The 19699-nt window shown below is 58.4% G+C and overlaps 1 protein-coding gene across 2 annotated transcripts in view; it reads left to right on the plus strand.

Moving 5' to 3' along the window:
* The window catches only part of NECTIN4 (nectin cell adhesion molecule 4), a 44742-nt gene extending 32469 nt beyond the window's left edge, over positions 1–12273 (plus strand). Inside the window, exons 5-9 of one of the 2 annotated variants that reach the window (XM_084613324.1) lie at positions 2783–2934; positions 4459–4609; positions 6786–6864; positions 7647–7736; positions 8758–12273. In XM_084613324.1, coding sequence (XP_084469450.1) covers positions 2783–2934; positions 4459–4609; positions 6786–6864; positions 7647–7736; positions 8758–9027 — 742 coding nt within the window. In that variant the 3' untranslated portion in view covers positions 9028–12273. The remainder of the gene's footprint in view (positions 1–2782; positions 2935–4458; positions 4610–6785; positions 6865–7646; positions 7737–8757) is intronic. The other variant, XM_084613325.1, reaches the window with a different exon arrangement.
* The last annotated feature ends 7426 nt before the right edge of the window (positions 12274–19699 follow it).

Below are 19699 nucleotides of genomic sequence, written 5' to 3' on the forward strand. Positions count from 1 at the left end.
TGCACAGCTCCCACGGAGCCATTCGAAGGGAAGCTTTAACTTCCATAAACACTTGAGTCATCGCCCAGCCATCTCTGTTGTCTTGGGAGCCCTGGGGCGGCAGGGACTGGCTGGGACATGCTGTAGGTTGCTGGAGGCAGCCGGGGCCCCATGCACCCGCAGGGAGGAGAGGCTAAGGGGCAGCATGAGGGAACGTGGGGCGAGCGAGGCTCCCTCGGGGCTCTGGCCAGGCCCTGCGGGGAGAGGGCCTTTGACTCAGCAAATTTGCAGATGATACTAAACTGGGAGGAGTGGTAGATACGCTGGAGGGGAGGGATAGGATACAGAAGGACCTAGACAAATTGGAGGATTGGGCCAAAAAAAATCTGATGAGGTTCAATAAGGATAAGTGCAGGGTCCTGCACTTAGGACGGAAGAACCCAATGCACAGCTACAGACTAGGGACTGAATGGCTAGGCAGCAGTTCTGCGGAAAAGGACCTAGGGGTGACAGTGGACGAGAAGCTGGATATGAGTCAGCAGTGTGCCCTTGTTGCCAAGAAGGCCAATGGCATTTTGGGATGTATAAGTAGGGGCATAGCGAGCAGATTGAGGGACGTGATCGTTCCCCTCTATTCGACATTGGTGAGGCCTCATCTGGAGTACTGTGTCCAGTTTTGGGCCCCGCACTACAAGAAGGATGTGGATAAATTGGAGAGAGTCCAGTGAAGGGCAACAAAAATGATTAGGGGTCTGGAACACATGACTTATGAGGAGAGGCTGAGGGAGCTGGGATTGTTTAGCCTGCAGAAGAGAAGAATGAGGGGGGATTTGATAGCTGCTTTCAACTACCTGAAAGGGGGTTCCAAAGAGGATGGCTCTAGACTGTTCTCAATGGTAGCAGATGACAGAACGAGGAGTAATGGTCTCAAGTTGCAGTGGGGGAGGTTTAGGTTGGATATTAGGAAAAACTTTTTCACTAAGAGGGTGGTGAAACACTGGAATGCGTTACCTAGGGAGGTGGTAGAATCTCCTTCCTTAGAGGTTTTTAAGGTCAGGCTTGACAAAGCCCTGGCTGGGATGATTTAACTGGGAATTGGTCCTGCTTCAAGCAGGGGGTTGGACTAGATGACCTTCTGGGGTCCCTTCCAACCCTGATATTCTATGATTCTATGACTGGGATGCCTAGAGGCTGGCAAGGAGGGCCTGTGCACAGTGCCACCGCTGCCATTAAAAGGAGGGCATGTGCCAGCCCCTGGCCCCATGGGACGCTGGCCTGGGTCAGCCTCCAGGTGTTACTGCACTGGGCATGCTACGTAATCAATGGTTGGAGCTTTCTCCCCACGCTGCCCCCCCGAAAGCCAGGCACGAAACACAGTGGGGCTTTGGGGAACACCCCTCCCCCCTTTTCCTTTTCCCTTTCTTTTCCCTCCACAGGTATTTTCCCATCCCCGGGGAATTTCCTGAGCCAAGGGAGGGGCCGAGGGGCCAAGCCCCTGGAGACTCTATGATTTGAACCCCTGGATCCTGCTTTGTGGGGTCTGAAACGGGGCCAAAGGGACGTGCTTCCTAGCCAAAGCGGCAGCCAGATGGTTAATGGAGCCAGCGAGCTCTGCAGAGGGGAAAAGGAAGGGTCCTATTTGGGTGGCATCCCACGGGGTCTTAGTGTGTGGGCCCATGTGTTTGGGCCTGGGAGTATGTGCAGGTCCCTACTCAAGAATTAGTGTGTGTGTGTGTTTGATCGTTCTTGGGTGTACCTGGGTTCGTGTGTGTGTGTACCTGGGTATGTGTGTACCCAGGCGTGTTTGTGCTAAGGTGATCATTCTTATATGTACCTGTTTGTGTGTGTGTATACGCCTGGGTCTATGGATGTGATATTGTGTACAAACACGTGCGTTTGTTTTTGGGGTCTGGTTGTGTGGCTCCGTGTGGACGTGTTTTTGTATTTGTGCTCGTGTGACTGCCTTGTGTTTGTGCCCGTGGGTGTGTAAATTGGAGGGTGGGTGCCTGGATAGGCATGCGTTTCTGTGCACCTTGACACTATACATTGTGTAGATGGCTTTGGGGAGATGTACTTGTGTTGGGGTGTCTATGTGAACGTGTGTGTGTTTGTGTACATGTGTTGGGGCACTTACGTGTGTGTGTTTGGGCAGGGGTTCGTGTTGTGTGCGTGCGTCCACACGTCCCTCTGTTGACATGTGTGTGTGTCCGTGTGTTGGTGTGTAGGATGGAACCGGTGGCCCGGGTCATGCCGACTCAGCCCCCGTGCGGTGACGCAAGGAGCCGCGCAGCGTTCCGGGCTGTGTCTGGGCAGGCCCCGGCACTGGGCTCTGGCAGCGGATCAGCCGCGCAGGAACCGTGGGAAAAGGCAGGGAGCCCTTTGATTTCAGCACCTATTGTTCCCGGTGTCCCGGCTCGCCCCGCCCACCACAGCCGCCCGTCCAGGCACGTCGGCCAAGGGAGGCAACCGGCGGCCATGGGGCGCAGGGCTGGGGGGGGGGGGGGGGAGCCGTGAGACATTCTCTGTGTGGCTCCCTCCTGTCCATCCATGTGTCTCGCTGTGTCTCCATGTCTCCCTCTATTCCAGGGGTTCCAGCCTGTCCCATAGGGCCCCCCTTAGCACCTCCTTCCATTGGACCCCCCCCTCCCCATGCAGACCCCTGCTCTAGGGCAGTGATGGCAGTTGGGAACAGGTGCTGCAGAGCACCCTGGTTAAAGCGAGTGGGATCGCTGCCCCCTGTCTGTTCAACCCCTTGCCCTCCCCGCTTAGCTCCCCCCTCTGACTCTGCTTCTCTGCTCCCCAGGCTCAACGGCCCCATGCCCGAAGGAGTGAAGGTCAAGGGGGCCACCCTCCTCTTCCAGAGACCCCTCACCCCCGACGACACTGGCGTCTACATCTGCCAGGTTGCCAACAGGTTTGCAGCCAAGGAGGTTCGGGCCAGCATCAGCATAAAAGGTAGAGTCTGGGGCAGGCGGGGTGGCAGCACCCCCTTGTGGTGGGGTTGATAAGGCCCCTTGCGATGGGGGGGTTGGCTCTGATGGATAGAATAGGGCTGCTGGATGCAGACGCTCCCTGGGGCTCTCCAGCTCCCCACCTGTGATGCCCAGTGTCATCAAATGGGGGCGCCCTCAGTCCCGTCCTGGAGCCAGCAGCTGGAGAGGGGGCTGTGGGTTACCCTGCCCACCGGGTGGTGGTGCAGTCAGAGTGCTGGCTCTGGGCTCGCCCTGGGCCCTCTTCATGTGGGTTCAAATCCAGCCCTGTTGGGTTCAGGCACCCACCCCTCACCAGGGTCTGAGCTCTCCTGGGGGAATCTGCCCGTCTTGTCCCCTCTGCTCAGCAATTGCTCTAGAGCCTAGCGGTGCTCAGTGTCAGGGGGGCTCCGGAGTCCAGGAGAGCGTCAGGGCTTGGCTGGATCAGCACCTGTGCAGGGAGCCCGCCCGGGAGAGCCCAGCACCGCACGAGGCAGGGGTGGCGATTCAGCAGGCAGCGCTCCAAGTGCTGAGCCCAAGTGGTGCTGGGGGCGCTGTGCTGCAGGGAGCAGGGTGGGGAATCCTTAGCCATACAGAAGCAGATTGGATCTTCAGAGCTAGCACCAACAGGGGCTGATAACTAAACATCAGGTGACCATCTGTCTACCCATCTGTCTGTCTATCTGTCCACCCACCCATCCATCCACTCATCTGTCCATCCACCCATCCATCTGTCCCTCCGTCCATCTGTCCACTCATCCGCCCATTCATCCATCCGCCCATTCATCCATCCGTCCATCCGTCCACCCATCCATCTGTCCACCCATCCACTCATCTGTCCACCCACCCATCCATCCATCCACCCAGCCAACCATCCATCCGTCCGTCCATCTGTCCACTCATCCATCCATCCATCCATCCATCCATCCATCCACTCATCCATCCATCCATCCATCCACTCATCTGTCCACCCACCCACCCACCCACCCATCCATCCATCCATCTGTATCCACCCACCCATCCATCCATCCGTCCGTCCATCTGTCCACTCATCCATCCATCCATCCATCTGTCTATCCACCCACGCACCCATCCACTCATCTGTCCACCCACCCATCCATCTGTCCACTCATCCTCCTATCCATCCATCCGCCCATCCATCCATCCACTCATCTGTCTATCCACCCACCCATCCATCCATCCACGCATCCATCTGTCCACCCATCCACTCATCTGTCCACACACCCACCCACCCATCCATCCATCCACTCATCTGTCTATCCACCCACCCATCCAGCCATCCGTCCGTCCATCTGTCGACTCATCCATCCATCTGTCCATCTCTCCATCCATTCATCTGTCTGTCCATCCTTCTGTCCGTCCAGTCTGATGCCCCTTTAGACCCGGAGTCCGGGTTCCTGCCAGCCCACCCTTGTCGCTCGGACACCAGCTGTGCCGTACCCCCCACACCCGGCCACAGTCTCAGCCTCTCCCTGTCTGTCCCTCCCAGCAGAGAGTGAGCTGCAGAAGGTGAACGTGGTCTCGGCCTCGGTGGTGGCGGTGGGCGTTATCGCGGCCGTGCTGCTCTGCGTGCTGGTCCTGGTTGTTGTGTTCATGACCCTCTACCACCGACGGAAAACCAGGCGCATCTCTGAGAAATAGTAAGAGACGGAGCAAGGGGGGAGGGGCAGCTCCCTGGCGCACCCCCTCTGCCCCGGAGATACACCAACCCCCCTCACCTGGCCCCTCTGTCTTGCCTCCAGAGGGTCCCTTGATGGGATCCATGGGACCCACATAGAGAAGAGCTGAGCTCCTGCACAAATCATTACAGCAGGGAGCCTGCCCCAGCGTCACCGTCGCTCGCTGGGTGGTGAGCCTCAGGCCTGGGGACCCTGCTCCCGAGCTGGGCTGGGCTGAGCGAGCAGCAGAGGATGGGAGGCCGAGTGGGCAGTGTGGGACGGATGATGCTGGCTACAGCAGGGTCTGCTGCAGAGAGTGGCTGGGCAAGCTTCTGCCCCCCCTCCGCATCCCACAAGCTCTGCCGATTCCCCTCAATCCTGACCCGCAGCCCCCTGCTATCCCAGCCCTGGGCTCTGCCGGTGCCCCTCAATCCCAACCCACAGCCCTCTGCTATCCCAGCTCTGGGCTCTCCCCACAGCTCTGCCGATTCCCCTCAATCCTGACCCACAGCCCACTGCTATCCCAGCCCTGCCCCCACTTCTCTGCCAGCTCCCCTCAATCCCGACCTGTAGCCCCCTCTTATCCTAGCCCTGGGCTCTCCCTACAGCTCTGCTGGTGCTCCTCAATCCCAACCCGCAGCCCCCTGCTATCCCAGCTCTGGGCTCTCCTCACAGCTCTGCCAATTCCCCTCAATCCCAACCCACAGCCCTCTGCTATCCCAGCTCTGGGCTCTGCCGGTGCCCCTCAATCCCAACCCACAGCCCTCTGCTATCCCAGCTCTGGGCTCTCCCCACAGCTCTGCCGATTCCCCTCAATCCTGACCCGCAGCCCCCTGCTATCCCAGCCCTGGGCTCTGCTGGTGCCCCTCAATCCCAACCCACAGCCCTCTGCTATCCCAGCTCTGGGCTCTCCCCACAGCTCTGCCGATTCCCCTCAATCCTGACCCACAGCCCCCTGCTATCCCAGCCCTGGGCTCTGCCGGTGCCCCTCAATCCCAACCCACAGCCCTCTGCTATCCCAGCTCTGGGCTCTCCCCACAGCTCTGCCGATTCCCCTCAATCCTGACCCACAGCCCCCTGCTATCCCAGCCCTGGGCTCTGCCGGTGCCCCTCAATCCCAACCCGCAGCCCCCTGCTATCCCAGCTCTGGGCTCTCCCCACAGCTCTGCCGATTCCCCTCAATCCTGACCCACAGCCCACTGCTATCCCAGCCCTGCCCCCACTTCTCTGCCAGCTCCCCTCAATCCCGACCTGTAGCCCCCTCTTATCCTAGCCCTGGGCTCTCCCTACAGCTCTGCTGGTGCTCCTCAATCCCAACCCACAGCCCCCTGCTATCCCAGCTCTGGGCTCTCCTCACAGCTCTGCCAATTCCCCTCAATCCCAACCCACAGCCCTCTGCTATCCCAGCTCTGGGCTCTCCCCACAGCTCTGCCGATTCCCCTCAATCCTGACCCGCAGCCCCCTGCTATCCCAGCCCTGGGCTCTGCCGATTCCCCTCAATCCCAACCCGCAGCCCCCTGCTATCGCAGCTCTGGGCTCCCCGCCCCCGTCACTAAGTCCTAGCATGGTCCAGGCACTTGTAGTTTTAACCCCTGCGAGCTGGTCAAGGTGACGTTAAAACTGCCTGCGAGGGTTGTGCTGCGTTCTGGCACCACGTCAGACGCCACCTGGGAGTCGTTTTGGCCCCCGACTGGGCCTTTTGTGGTTTGAAATGCTGCCCTTCGCCTCAGTGACGACCCAGCGCTCGGCTTTACCGGGTCGGTTCAGCCCCTGCAGGCGTACAACCCCTCCGCCCCGCCTGGAGATGTAGAAGGTGCTGACTGACTGTGACCTGGGCCCTGCTTAGAGAGACCTTGATGCAGGCCCTGCAGACAGACTCCTCTCCCTCCTTGCCCCTGACTAGGCAGCCACCCAAACTCTGGCACCCGGATCCTGCCTCAGGCTGCTCCCGGTGGGAATTGAGCCCCAGGCTTCCCTTATCACTGCGCTAACCTCTGCCAGCCAGGATACAAGAGGCTGGGAGCGGGTCTCAGGAGCAGCCTTGGAGGACCAGCCATGGGGTTTGAGGAGAGCACACAGCTCAGCCAGGCCACGGGGCTCCCGGGGCTGACCGGGACGCGGATCTCACTGCTCACCCTGGTGTCTCTCTACCTGGCAGCGAGGAGGAGCTGACCATAACGAGGGAGAATTCCATCCGGCGCCTGTACTCCAGCCACAGCACCAGCACCCGGAACCAGGTGAGGGGGCCGGGAGAGTGGGGGGAGCCCAATGGGGAGGGAGTGGGGCCCTGGTGGGGATGTTCAGCCCTCTCCCTCTCCCCCTCCCCCTCCCACGATTATGCTGAATTTTCTCCCCATCCGATTTGCAGGGGAGCTGGCTCAGTGAAGAACCCAGCCTCCCCTGCAGGGAACGTGTGGAAAGACACGAGTGAGGTTTGGGGCTTGTTAGGAGACAGTAGACAGGGCAACCCAACCCCATGGCGGGTAACTGGAGGCAGCTGCCCAGGCTGCATGGGGGATAGCTGGGGGTGGCTATGCGGAGCCCATAAGGGTCACTGGGGGCAGCTACTCAGCCCCATAAAGGTAACTGGAGCAGGGCTGCACAAAGGTTTTTGGGTGCCTAGGGCAAAATCTGAAACTGAGCTCCTCCCGCCCCCCAAAAATTACCCTGGAGACAAAAGAAGAATTCTGGCTGTGGGTGCAAAGACACGGGCGGGAGGTGACTCACCCATCCTGCGGGCCTGGGCCTGGCTCCCTGTGTGGGGCATGGGGACCCAGCACGCGGGGTCGCAGCCCTGCTCCGCTTTGGCCTGGCTGCCCCTGCCCCACGGAGCAGCCTTGTGCCCTGGCACCCAGTGCCGCAGCGTCACTGATTCCTGTCCCACGGGCTCGGGGGCCCTCTCGAACATGGGGCTGGGGCAAACTGCCCCTTTCATCCTGCCCTGGCTGGCCCTGGCGGGGCATGAGGGAGACTGCCGGGACCAGGTGTTGGTCACCCGCCCTCGCTCTCTGTTTTTCAGACAGAGGAAACCCTGCACCTGCGGGGGGACAGCCGGCAGGGAAGCCTGCGGGGAGACAGCCTGCGTGGCACCAGCATCTGCTCCGTCTTGGTGAGGCGCGGGGTGGGGCTCTCGTTCCTCCTGTCCTGTGCTGATTCCCTTGGAGCTCGGAGTCGCGGCCCCGGGGAGGTGGCTGCAGGAGCCCCCTGCAGAGTCCCGTGGGGTCAGCAGTCGGACGGGAACTGGCATCCGGGGGTGGGGCCCTCCCACCCCTTGGAGCCCCTGCAGCCAGTGGCTTGGCCTGAGCTACTGCAGCCCAGGCTGCCTTGGAAAGCGAGGGTCCAGGCCCCCACTGCTCCCCCTGGCCAAGGCTGCTGAGAGTGGGCTCCTGCAGAGACGGATTCCCTGCTCTGGCACATGTGTGGATGCGCTCACGCATTCTCACACCTGCTAGCTCACACCTGGACACCCTCACATGCACCCCTCCTCACACACGTCTTCACACCCGCTAGCTCACCCATGCTCACACATGTCTGTCTGTCTCACACACACATAGCCCTCCGACTGGGGACTCATTTGTGCATCTCACACTCACAAGCCTGCCGCCCTCTGGTGCCCGCACACCCGCCCAGCCTACGCCCACACCGACCCATGTGCATGCACACTCACCATCATCGCATTTCAGCCCAGAGCAAACCCCTCGTGCCTCGGGCCCTGAACCCCGGCAGAGCAAAGGGAAGCTGCCAAGGCACCCAGCCCCCAGAGAGCAGGTCTCCTGGCTGAGGTTACGCTGACCCCTACTGGCCTGGGCAGGGAGGACCACAAGTCATGCACTGACAATGGATATTCAGGCTCCTATGGCTTTCCCCAGGAGGGGAGAAGGTTTCCCAGCAGGTGTGTGTGTGTATGTCAGGGGGAAATGCTGTTCCTCTGAGTCCTCACCTGCTCTGCTCAGCCAGTGGCTAGACTGCCCTCTCCCTAGCCACAGCGCCACCCAGTGGCTGCCCCGGGATATCCCCAGGGATTAGCTAGCAGCTAGAGGGTGGGTGTGTGGGAGGACGTGTTCTGGGAAGGGGAACTCCCTGCTCTGCCCCCCAGCACCCCAGCTCAGTTGTTGTCTCCCCTGGCTCAGAGCGAGGAGGCAGAGGGGCGCAGCTACTCCACCCTGTCGACGGTGCGGGAGATTGAGACACAGACGGAGCAGCCCCCGGCCCCAGCGCTGGTCCCCGAGGAGGAGAAGGAGGAGAAGGAGAAAGAGAGGGAGGAGGAAGAGGAGGAGGAGGAGCGGGAGGAGAACACCATCAAAGCAGCCATGACCCACTTTGTGCAGGAGAACGGCACACTGCGGGCCAAGCCCACCACCAACGGCATCTACATCAATGGGCGGGGCCACCTGGTGTGAGCCAGGGGCCACGGGCACAGACTGGCCTGGTGCCGATCAGGGCCGGGCCCTGGACACACAGATGTCCCCTGCAGCCTGCCAGCCCCTCCCGCTGGGACTGACCCACTGAGCCCTTGTACAGACAGCCTGCTCTGGCTCTGGATTTCTGGAGAGGGCAGATCTGGTTCACTGTGGGGCAAAAGGGCCCTTGGCCAATTGGGGGGTCCCCTGCCCCCGCATTGGTCCTTGCTTCCTGCAACAGCCGCCTAGCTTTTCTGCATGGGATGTTTCCTGCCCGGCTGGCGCCGAGGGCCCCATGCATGCTCCTCCCTCTGACCTCTGCCGCAGTGGGGCTGGAGAATGTGGTACCTGCCTACCCTGTCCTGTCTATCCCCAGAGGCAGGACTAGCCAGGAAGCGGCTCTGACGACTCAGGGAGCTGCCTACATCCCGACTGGGGGTAACAACTGTGGGGTCACGCTGCCTCCTGTAGGGGGCACTGTCACAGCCACTGCATCTGGCCCAGGTGGCGCTCGGAGCCACGCCCCCCAGCACGGTGCAAGGGTGGGACCCCAGCCCTCTGTCGAGTCTGTCCTCTGGGCGACCCCAGGGACAGGCCCTCCCCTGGAGAGCCCCCGGCTTCCTGTGCCATTCCTGGGATGTCTCTGTGCTCTGTGGTGCCCACCAGTGGCCGCGGGCGGACTAGCGTCAAGGGCAAGTGAGCGCGGAGACACCCCAGCAGGGGCACTTAGGGGTGGGGGAATCGGCGCCACCTGCTGGGCAAGAGGAACCCAAGCGCCTGCCTCAGCCCCATGCACACAGCCCGCCCCATGGGGCTTGGCATCTTGGAAAGGCAGGGGTGCGGCACCCCTGTGGCCGGGCTGCAATGAACACTGGGGTGTGAGAAGGTCTGGACCAAGACTGAGGGACACAGACAGACCCTGTGGTTCTCTCCGCTCTCTAGATCCCAGCCTGGGTCCCGCAGCTACAGACCGGGTTGCTCAGAACACAAGAGAGCACTGCCCCCCTGGCCTCACCGGCTCCCCAACGCCACAGGGCCCGGCCCCAGGAGCTAATCTGGGCCCAGCCGGAGTTCAGGGGTGCTCGCCCTGGGTGGTTTAATGGAGGTAAAATTCCTCTGGTCCTGGGGCGACTGGGATCCTGGTGCAGGGAGTGGGGCTCTGAGGGTCTCCAAATACTTTGGGAGGGTTGAAGTTCACCAAAGGTTTTTTTCCTGGTTGTTTAAAGCCATGGGGCTTCCCTCTCCCCCACCTCAGTGTAATGCACAAGTATTTTAAACCCTTGGGTTTCTAGTTAAAGGGGCAGCCATGTCCGGGGCCCCAGCCCGCACAGCTGAGCATGGGGTCGGGAGCAGGGATTGAACTGGGGATCTGCAGAGCTAACAAGCCGAGTGTGAACCAAAAGGAGAAGACCCTTGAGCAGCATCAGGCACTGCATGGACGGGCCCAGCAGCTGGATGTGGGTGACTCTCGCTGGGTTACAGAGCTGGGCTGGGTTTGATTCTTTCCCTGGGGTTTCTCTCCTTGGCAGAGTACAAACAGGCTGAGCCCCAGTGGGACCCCAGCAGGGTTGAACCTGGGCCCAGCGCATTCTCCCAGTCCCGGTCCACACAACCCCATGCCAGATCATCATGCCCCCCGGACACGCTCTCCTCTCTGGCCATGCATGGTGTTAGCATTGGCAGAGCAGCGGGGGTTGAACCCTGAGGGCTGTTCCTGCCCAGAAATGGTCTCGTTCCTGCTGGGGTAGGGGGCCTGTTTGCAGGCCCAACACTCACCAGGGGGTGAAGTTTTGGCAGGAGGGAGGAGTAGGGCCATTTGTCTAAATCCTTAACAGAACGGCAGCCCGGTGACCCTTCAGCGGATGCTGGGCCACAGTTCCCCCAAGGTGGCCCCACCCTGCTCCCCTCGGAGTCAGTTGCAAACCTCTCCTGGGCTGCAAGCCCTCTCCCCTATCTGGTCATTGGCAACCAGAGGCTGGTTCATCGCCGCGGGACGCTGATGCTGCAGGTCTGCACAGGAGGGCAACTCGTGGCTCCACGGAGGGACCAACCGGAGCCTTGCCATTGACACCCTCCTTGCCCCCCAGGGCTTTGGATCAGGCTCTGTGTCCTCTTTGCCCCATGTCCGATATTTTGGGGAGGGCCCCTCCAGAGCAGACCGCCCCTCCCCCCCGACAGCAGGAGAGCACATCTGTTCCGGAGGAGTGGCTGGGCTTCATGTCAGGCCGGGTGGAACCTCCTGCAGTGTGAAATCCATGGAGGGGTGCCGGGGACGGATTTGGCTCCTGGTCCCTGTGGGCGGGGGGTACCCGGAATCAGATCAAGAATACACCAGGCCCAGTCTGGCCTGGTGCAGAATGCTGCTGCCCCCTGGTGGTGATATTTATAACGTTTTTATGTATGGTTTATTTCTATGTTTTGCTGCCCCTACATGGGCCACTCTCAGGGCAAGAAAGACCTAGAGTGGTGAGGTCTAAAGCAATGAGTGTTGGCCTAACCCGGCTCCAAAGTAAAGCCCCCGCAGGGGTGGATTTAGGGCTCCAAGAAAGTCCTGCTTGGCACGCAGGTAATGCTCCCAATCCGCCTAGCCAGCGGGAAGAGGGGCCGGGGCTGTGCCCTGCGGGATCTGAGTGAGATGGGAAAGTGGAGGAGTAGGGATGAAGCTTTTCCACGGTGTAGAAACAGAGGGTTTGCTGCCTTGGCTCAGACGCCTGGCCTGTCTCATCCCGTCTCCTCACCCCCTGTGAGATTGGATCAGACCACGGGTTCTTCTAGGCCCCAATCCAAAGCCCACCGAAGTCACTGGGCAATTTTCCATTGACTTCTGGGACTATTGGCGCAGACTCCATGCCCCACATCCCACCTCCACCAATGGCCAATACCTGATCCTTCAGCTAAAGACAAGCCCTTGTGCGTGTAGCCAGCTGTGCCATGCCTCCAGACCCCTGCCGTCTGGCGCCCAAAGCGTGAGAGTGGTTCTTACCTTCAAATTGTCTTGGGAAAGGAAATTAAACCAGGTTTGAAAGCCCAGGCCCAGGTCGATTTCAGAGGGGCAATTGTGTTGCATTTTTGATTCGGAGGGGTTTGGGGGTAGTCTCTGGAGTTAGTGGCGGGGATTCCCTGTCCTGTGTATGTTCTGTAAATGTGTGTGTATATAGAGCTCCCTATCTATGTGTATATAGATGTATATGCCTATTCTTTTTGTTATATGTACTGCTGGTTTTGTAAATAAATTCCCCATTTGGCACCCTGGGACTTCTGGGTTAGTCCCTTTTGCTTGTCTCCTCGGGGGCTCCTGGCCTGGCTGAAGGAGCCAAATGGGCGGCGGGTCGGGGGGAGCTCAGAGAACCTCAGAGCAAACTGCCCGGAGCTGGAGAGGAGGAAAGGAATGAATATGAGCACTTGGCTTTCACCCACATGGGCAGTGACTGGATTTGGTGCCCATGGCAGGGTCGTGTGCGACTGTGAGAGAGAGAGGGAGCGAGAGAGACCTGTGACTTGTGCGTGTGTACATATGCATGTGATTGTACATGCATGCACTTGTAATTGTGTGTTTACATGTGTGTGATTGCATTTACATACATGATTGTATGCATGCACCTGTGAGTTTGTGTATTTGCATGCATGTGAGTGTGTTTGTGTGTGCACACTTGTGTGATTCTATGTTTTACGTGTGTGGTTTTTGTTAGTGTGATTGCATCTGGGAGTGCGCTTGGCTTCACTGCAAAGTCAGCTTGTCTGGCAAATCGCCTTTCGTCCACACACACAAGCCCCTCCCTTGGGTTTAGTGGCGCTGGGCACTCAGGCTGGGCACTCCTGCAGGGCTAGATGGTAAAGCCCAAGTGAGCCCAACCTGTCAGCTGCTAACACGACCACTGTGCAGTGTGGATGCAGGAGTGGGTAGGTGTCAAAGTCTGTGTGTGTGTGTATCTGTATATGATGAGTGTGTATGTGTATCTGTGTGTAGCAGTGTGTGTATCTGTGTATGATGAGCATCTATGTATGTGTATCTGTGTGCATGTATATCAGTGTGTGTGTATCTGTATATGAGTATCTGTGTGTGTGTGTATCTATGTACCTGTGTGTATCTGTGTGTGTGTCTGTGTGTGATGAGTATGTGTGTCTGTATCCATGTGCGTGTGTGTATCAGTACATGTGTGTATCTGTATATGAGTATCTTTGTATGTGTATCTATGTGTGTATTCATATGCGTGTATGTATCAGTATGTGTGTGTATCTGTATATGTGTATCTGTGTGTGTGTGTGTCCATGGGCATGTGTGTATCTGTGTGTGTGTGTATGTATCCATGTGCGTGTGTGTGAATCAGTGTGTGTGTCTATATATGATGAATATCTGTGTGTGTATCTGTGTTTCAGTGTATGTGTGTATCAGTGTGTGTGTATCTGTATATGATGAGTATCTGTGTGTGTGTGTGTATCTGTGTGCATATCAGTATGTTTGTGTATCTGTATATGATGTGTATCTGTGTGTGTGTGTATATATCTGTGTGTGTCTGTATCTGTGTAAGAGTATCTATGTCTGTGTGTCTGTATATGAGAGTATTTCTGTGTGTGTATGTAGCTATATGTGATGAGTATCTGTGTATGTGTATCAGTGTGTGTACCTGTGTGTGTATTTGTATATGTGTATCAGTGTGTGTGTATCTGTATATGAGTATCTGTGTCTGTGTATCCATGTGTGTGTGTGTGTATTAGTGTGTGTACCTGTATATGAGTATCTGTGTCTGTGTATCCGTGTGTGTGTGTGTATCCGTGTGTGTATCAGTGTGTGTGTAACTGTATATGAGTATCTGTGTCTGTGTATCTGTGTGTGTATCCGTGTGTGTCTGTGTATCCGTGTGTGTATCAGTGTGTGTGTACCTGTATATGAGTATCTGTGTCTGTGTATCAGTGTGTGTGTGTATCCGTGTGTCTGTGTGTATCAGTGTGTGTGTGTATCTGTGTCTGTGTATCCGTGTGTGTCTGTGTATCCGTGTGTGTGTGTACCTGTATATGAGTATCTGTGTCTGTGTATCCGTGTGTGTGTATCAGTGTGTGTGTGTGTATCCGTGTGTGTATCAGTGTGTGTGTACCTGTATATGAGTATCTGTGTCTGTGTATCAGTGTGCGTCAAAGTCTCAGGGCCAATGGAAATGTTTCCTTCCAAGCCCAAGTCGATGCTGTTGGAAGAGCCAATCCGTGTCCTGCGTCATGCAGCATCTTCCCGGTGTGCAGCACGCGTGGCTAGGGGCCGAGGGGAGGCTGGCGCTGGAGGACTGAGCTGCGACACAAGCCGAGGGAGCCCCTCAGCTCTATAAAGGGAACTGAGGAAACTCTTGAGAGCAGGGATCTGGGCCAGCCTCCCTCGGCTTCCGGAAAGGCAGAGCAGCTCCTGCGTTGAAGCTCAGGGACGGCAGTGGTGGGGGCAGGCGGGCGTGTGTCGAAACCTGCTGTTCCCACCCTCACTCCAAGGGAGTTTGTGAAATTGGCATGAGAGCGAAAGCGATGAGAAAGCTGCAGGCCCTGTACAATGCATTTCTACCTGCCTCTCACTAGCACCAGCCTTGCTGGCCTTTAAACTCCCCTCCCACCGGGCAGGAACCCTGCCTGGGCTGAGGGATGCTCTCCTGCCTGTGGAGAGTGCAAAGGGCCCACCCTTGGGGTCTCCACACTGACAGCACCCAGCGCCGCGGCCTGGTGAACAAGAAGACTGGTTCCTAAGGGCTCCCCTATTTGTACATGCAGGGATTGCGCCATCCCCAATTCTCCTGATGTGGAAGTGAACCGGGGGGTGGGCGGCAGGGGCTCCATCCAAGGAGGTGGCCTGCAGTAACACCCCTCACTCCCAAGCTAACGAAGCGTTGGCAGGAGTCTACGACCACAGATTTGGTATCGAGGGAGAAGAAGATGAGAAGACACCACTCACATCAAAACTTGGGGGTGTGAGTCTGTGGGGGGGTGTGCTAGATTTGGATCCCTCTCCAAGGTGTGTGTATGTGACTGTGTGTGTGTTGGATTTGGATCCCTTGTGTTTGTGCTGTGTGTGTGTGTTGGATTTGGATCCCTTGTGTTTGTGGTGTGTGTGTTGGATTTGGATCCCTTTCCAAGGTGTGCATGTCTGACTCTCTGTATGTGGCCCTGCGTGTGTTGGATCTGGATCCCATTCCATGGTGGGTGGGTGGTGTGAATCTGTGTGCGAGTCCATGTTTGTGCGAGTCCATGTGTGCATGGGAGCCAATGCATGGGTGAGTGACTCTGTGTGTCTGAGGCTGACAGGTTGTAGGTGTGAATCCATGTGTGCCAGCTTTGGATTCCCGTCCATGGGCGTGTGTGCGACCCCGGGGGCTGGGTCTGTGTGTGTGCGGTATCTGTTTTGCGCCCTGTGGTTTCTTGAAGATGCTTGGGCAGGAAGTTAGCTTGGAGGCAGCAGAACTCACTTCCTGCCGGGTGCCGATCCCCAGCCCTGACAGCGAACAGGAGTGCAACGGTGCAACGAGTTTTACGTCAGGCCTGGGCCTCGGCAGCTTCCTCTCTTGGGTGCTGCTTCCGCTGCTGAGCCGCCCGGCTGGGGGCTCCCCACACCCTGGGGCTGGGCTTTTGGGGCTTCGTTCCCAGGCCACAGACTCTCTCTGGACTGATTTCTTGTTTGGATCCAGCCCAAGCGAAGATTTCGGCAGCCAGAGGTTGATGCTGTAGAGGCAACCATGGGGTGGATTTGAGGAAGAGACACCTCCCCAGGGCTGCTCGGTGAATGGCAGCCATCAAAGGGGCCGTGGGCTGAGGATTTCCTCACTGGCCTGCCCCGCCCCATGTGGGCCAGGTGGTCCCAGCAGCGGGAAGGGCTGGGGCTTGTGTGTTAGAGCCTCGAAGCCCCCGGGCTGGTCCAACCATCCCCATGTCTCTCGCCATGAAAGCCAGGCAGAAGGTGAAACGGAAAGGAGCAGCCAAGGACCGGGTCTTTGGGTGTGACCTGCTGGAGCACCTCCAACACTCTGGCCAGGAAGGTAAGGGCGGTGCGCTCCTCCGGGGGCAGACCCTCCGCCCCTGCTCTCCATGGGGCTGCGGCAGGGAATGGGCCGGGAGACACCGCTCTGGGTGCTGACCCATTGCTCGGTGGGGACCCTCCCGGAGCCCCCAGTGCTGCTGGGCTGGTGTCTCCAGCACAGAGCCATCCCCGCCGGCAGTGGGGCTGGGCTGGTGCAGCAGCGGCTTTCTGTGAACATCCGCTTGCCTCTGCACGGAGCCTCTCTGGGCGTGTTCCTGAGCCTCCCGCTTTGCTGCCTGAGAGCAGCCTGGGCAGATGGGCCAGGGGTCAGGGCAGGAGCCATCCAGGTGCAGCTTTAAGCCAGTATTGCAGAATCCTGGTTTCACTTATCATTTGAATCCAGGCTGCACCGGGTATGGGGCCGGCCCTGAGCCGTCACAGGGTCCCGTTGTGCCGGGTATGGGGCCGTCCCTGAGCCCTCATAGGGCCCGTCGTGCCGGGTATGGGGCCGGCCCTGAGCCCTCACAGGGCCCGTCGTGTCGGGTATGGGGCCGGCCCTGAGCCCTCATAGGGCCCGTCGTGCCGGGTATGGGGCCGGCCCTGAGCCCTCACAGGGCCCGTCGTGCCGGGTATGGGGCCGGCCCTGAGCCCTCACAGGGCCCCGTCGTGCCGGGTATGGGGCCGGCCCTGAGCCCTCACAGGGCCCGTCATGCCGGGTATGGGGCCGGCCCTGAGCAGTCACAGGGCCCCGTCATGCCGGGTATGGGGCCGGCCCTGAGCCCTCACAGGGCCTGTCGTGCCGGGTATGGGGCTGGCCCTGAGCCCTCACAGGGCCTGTCGTGCCGGGTATGGGGCCGGCCCTGAGCCGTCACGGGGCCCCGTTGTGCCAGACGTTGGGCTGGCCCTGCCCTGAGCTGTCACAGGGCCCCGTTGTGCTGGGTATGGGGCCAGCTCTGAGCAGTCAGTACAAGCCAGCTTGGCATGTAGAATCGCAGCGTTCCCACAATCCCACTCGGAACCTGGATCCCAGAATCAGGCTCCTGCAGTCAGGGAACAGACACATGCCATGGGCCATGTCTCTAAGCAAAGCATCCCAGACCTGGGGGACCCCTGCCTTCCCTAGGGGCTGTCAGAGCTTGGGGCCCGTTGGCAGGGAGGCTGGCATGCTCTGTGGGGTAACCACGGGGTTCCAGTGCCCAGGGAGCCCCTCGGTCTGGAGTCGAAAGGTAAAACAGACAGAACCTTTGCTGCTGCTTTCAGAGCTGGTGATGTGGCCAGAGCCAGGGCTGGAGGCTGGGCCTGCCATGGGCAACACGGCTCCCCTTCCCCTGTTAGAGCTGGAGGGGTGAGGGGCAGAGTCCTGGGAGAGCTGGCACCCCACAGGGATAGAGCCCTCATTGCAATGCCCCAAGCACCCCACGGGGATAGAGCCCTCACTGCAATGCCCCTGGTACCCCACAGAGAGCCCACACAGCAGAGCTCCTGGCACCCCATGGGGATAGGGCCGTCCGCACAGGGCCCCTGGCACCTCACAGGGATAGAGCCCTCCCTGCAATGCCCCTGGCACCCCACGGGGATGTAGCCCTCGCTTCAATGTCCTTGCCCCACCCCTTGGTTCTCAGGATCGGTTCTGGCAGAGGTGGCATCAGGGTGGTGATGGGGAGGAGGCCCGCATGTTACACACAGGAAGTTGACTCTGTGTAGCGGGTGCCAGGCCCTGCCACTGGGCAGAACAGGCAGCTCAATGCACAGCAAGAGGGGGGTGGAGGCATGAATCATGCTGATTGTTTTGCATTTGCTGGGCTCTTGCTGACAAGGGCACTTGCATCACTGCAGATTGAGCAACAGCGGGAGCTGCCAAAGGAAATGCAAGCAAGGCCCTAGTGGAAGTGCTTAGTAAACACGCTGAGGGACCTGGGGCTACCACAGGGGGTGCCCCACAGGGCCCTGTCCCACAGCCTGAGAGCAACACCCACAGGTGTTCATGGGAAGTGGAGCAGACCCAATGCTGAGGTGTAGCTGGTCAAGTGGTAGGTATCCCAACATGCATTGCTTTGGCTGGGCTGTTTCGAGCTGGCTAGAGCATTGCATGCTGGGATGTCTTGTCACCAACGGCCATACCTGTGCTAGAACCATGCTAACTTGCAGTTACATCCCAGTGCCCATCACCTGAGGAATTCAGACCCATTTAAAAGGGGGTGATTAGGGCTATGTCCATTTTACAGATGGGGAAACTGAGGCACAGGGTGTCTAAGGCTGACATTGGCAAAGCCAGGAGCCCACAGGCAGCTAGGTAAGGGATCCAATTTAGAATCATAGAATACCAGGGTTGGAAGGGACCTCATGAGGTCATCTAGTCCAACCCCCTGCTCAAAGCAGGACCAATCCCCAATTTTTGCCCCCAATTCCTAAGTGGCCCCCTCAAGGATTGAACTCACAACCCTGGGTTTTAGCAGACCAGTGTTCAAACCACTGAGCTATCCCTCCCCCAAGCTGTCGTTGTAAGCTGGGAGCTGTGAAAGCTCTTTTAATGGCCATCATCTCAGCGGGACTTGCGCCAGGCCCCTCCAGAGCTGGCAGGTGGGTCTGTGCAGCTGGAAAGGCCAGAGGACTGGGGCTCCCTAGTGGAGCTGGGTGGGAACGAGTTTTCCGTCCCACAAATACTCTGGTGATTTTGAAATGTTTTCCCCTCTCGAACTGGGACGGAAAGTCGAAATCTTGGAAATTCTCATGAGTGAAAAAAGTGAATTTGTTCCTGTCGGGTTAGAGGAAACATTTTTCATTTGGATTTCAACCTTTTTTTCAACCTTTTTTTCTGTTGGTCTTGTTAGCTTAAATTTCAAACCAAAAAGACCCTTTGAGACAGAAAACTGGCCTGGTGCATTTTGAAAATGTCAGACCCTGCTGGCCGTTTGAGGGCAGCTTTCCTCAAGTTTTTTTCCCTTTGGGAGACTCGGCGGATCTGACCCTGGCCCATAAGCCAGTTTTGGTTTTGACCAATCTGCATTTTTCGGTGAAAAAAAACATTTGTTGAGAAATTCCCGAGCAGCTCTCCTGAGGCGCTGGGTGCTGTTGAAACCCCTGCGCAAAGCCCCTAGGGATCCAACAGGTCTCCTGCCACCCCCTGCGCAGTGGGTTACACCCAGCACCTCTGGAAGCCAGACTGCTTCACCTATCGCTCCCTCTCCTGATTGGTTGCCTGCAGCATCTCCCCCTGTAGTGGCCCAGATCCTCAAAGATATTTTGATTTCAGTTTAGCTCCACAAAGGCAGCGTGGTCTAATGGACGCAGCACCAGACTCAGACACCTCAGGGGGTCTAGTCCTGGCTCTGCCGCTGACCAGCTGTGCAACCTTGGGCAAGTCATGGCCTCTCTGTGCCTCAGTTTCCCCTCTCACACTTTGTCTATTCAAACTGCGAGCTTTTTGGGGCAGGGGGCTGTCTTTCAGTGTGTGGGGGCCCCTGATTGCGGTTGGAGCCTCCAGGTGTTAATTAGTCATAATGGGCTTCCTAAATCTGGATTTAGGCTCCTCAATTTGCTTATTCTGGCCTCTCGTCATCCCCTGGCAAGTGAGCAGCAAGAGGCAGGGGTTAAGAGCCAGGTGCCTGGTCACACACTGGTCAGGTCACAGATGTGATCATCAGGTTGCAGCAAAGGCTCTGACATTGCAGTAACTCTGGTCTGCTC

The sequence above is a fragment of the Lepidochelys olivacea genome (genome assembly GCF_965140295.1).
Source record: "Lepidochelys olivacea isolate rLepOli2 genome assembly, chromosome: 24".
NCBI classification, from domain to species: Eukaryota; Metazoa; Chordata; order Testudines; family Cheloniidae; genus Lepidochelys; species Lepidochelys olivacea.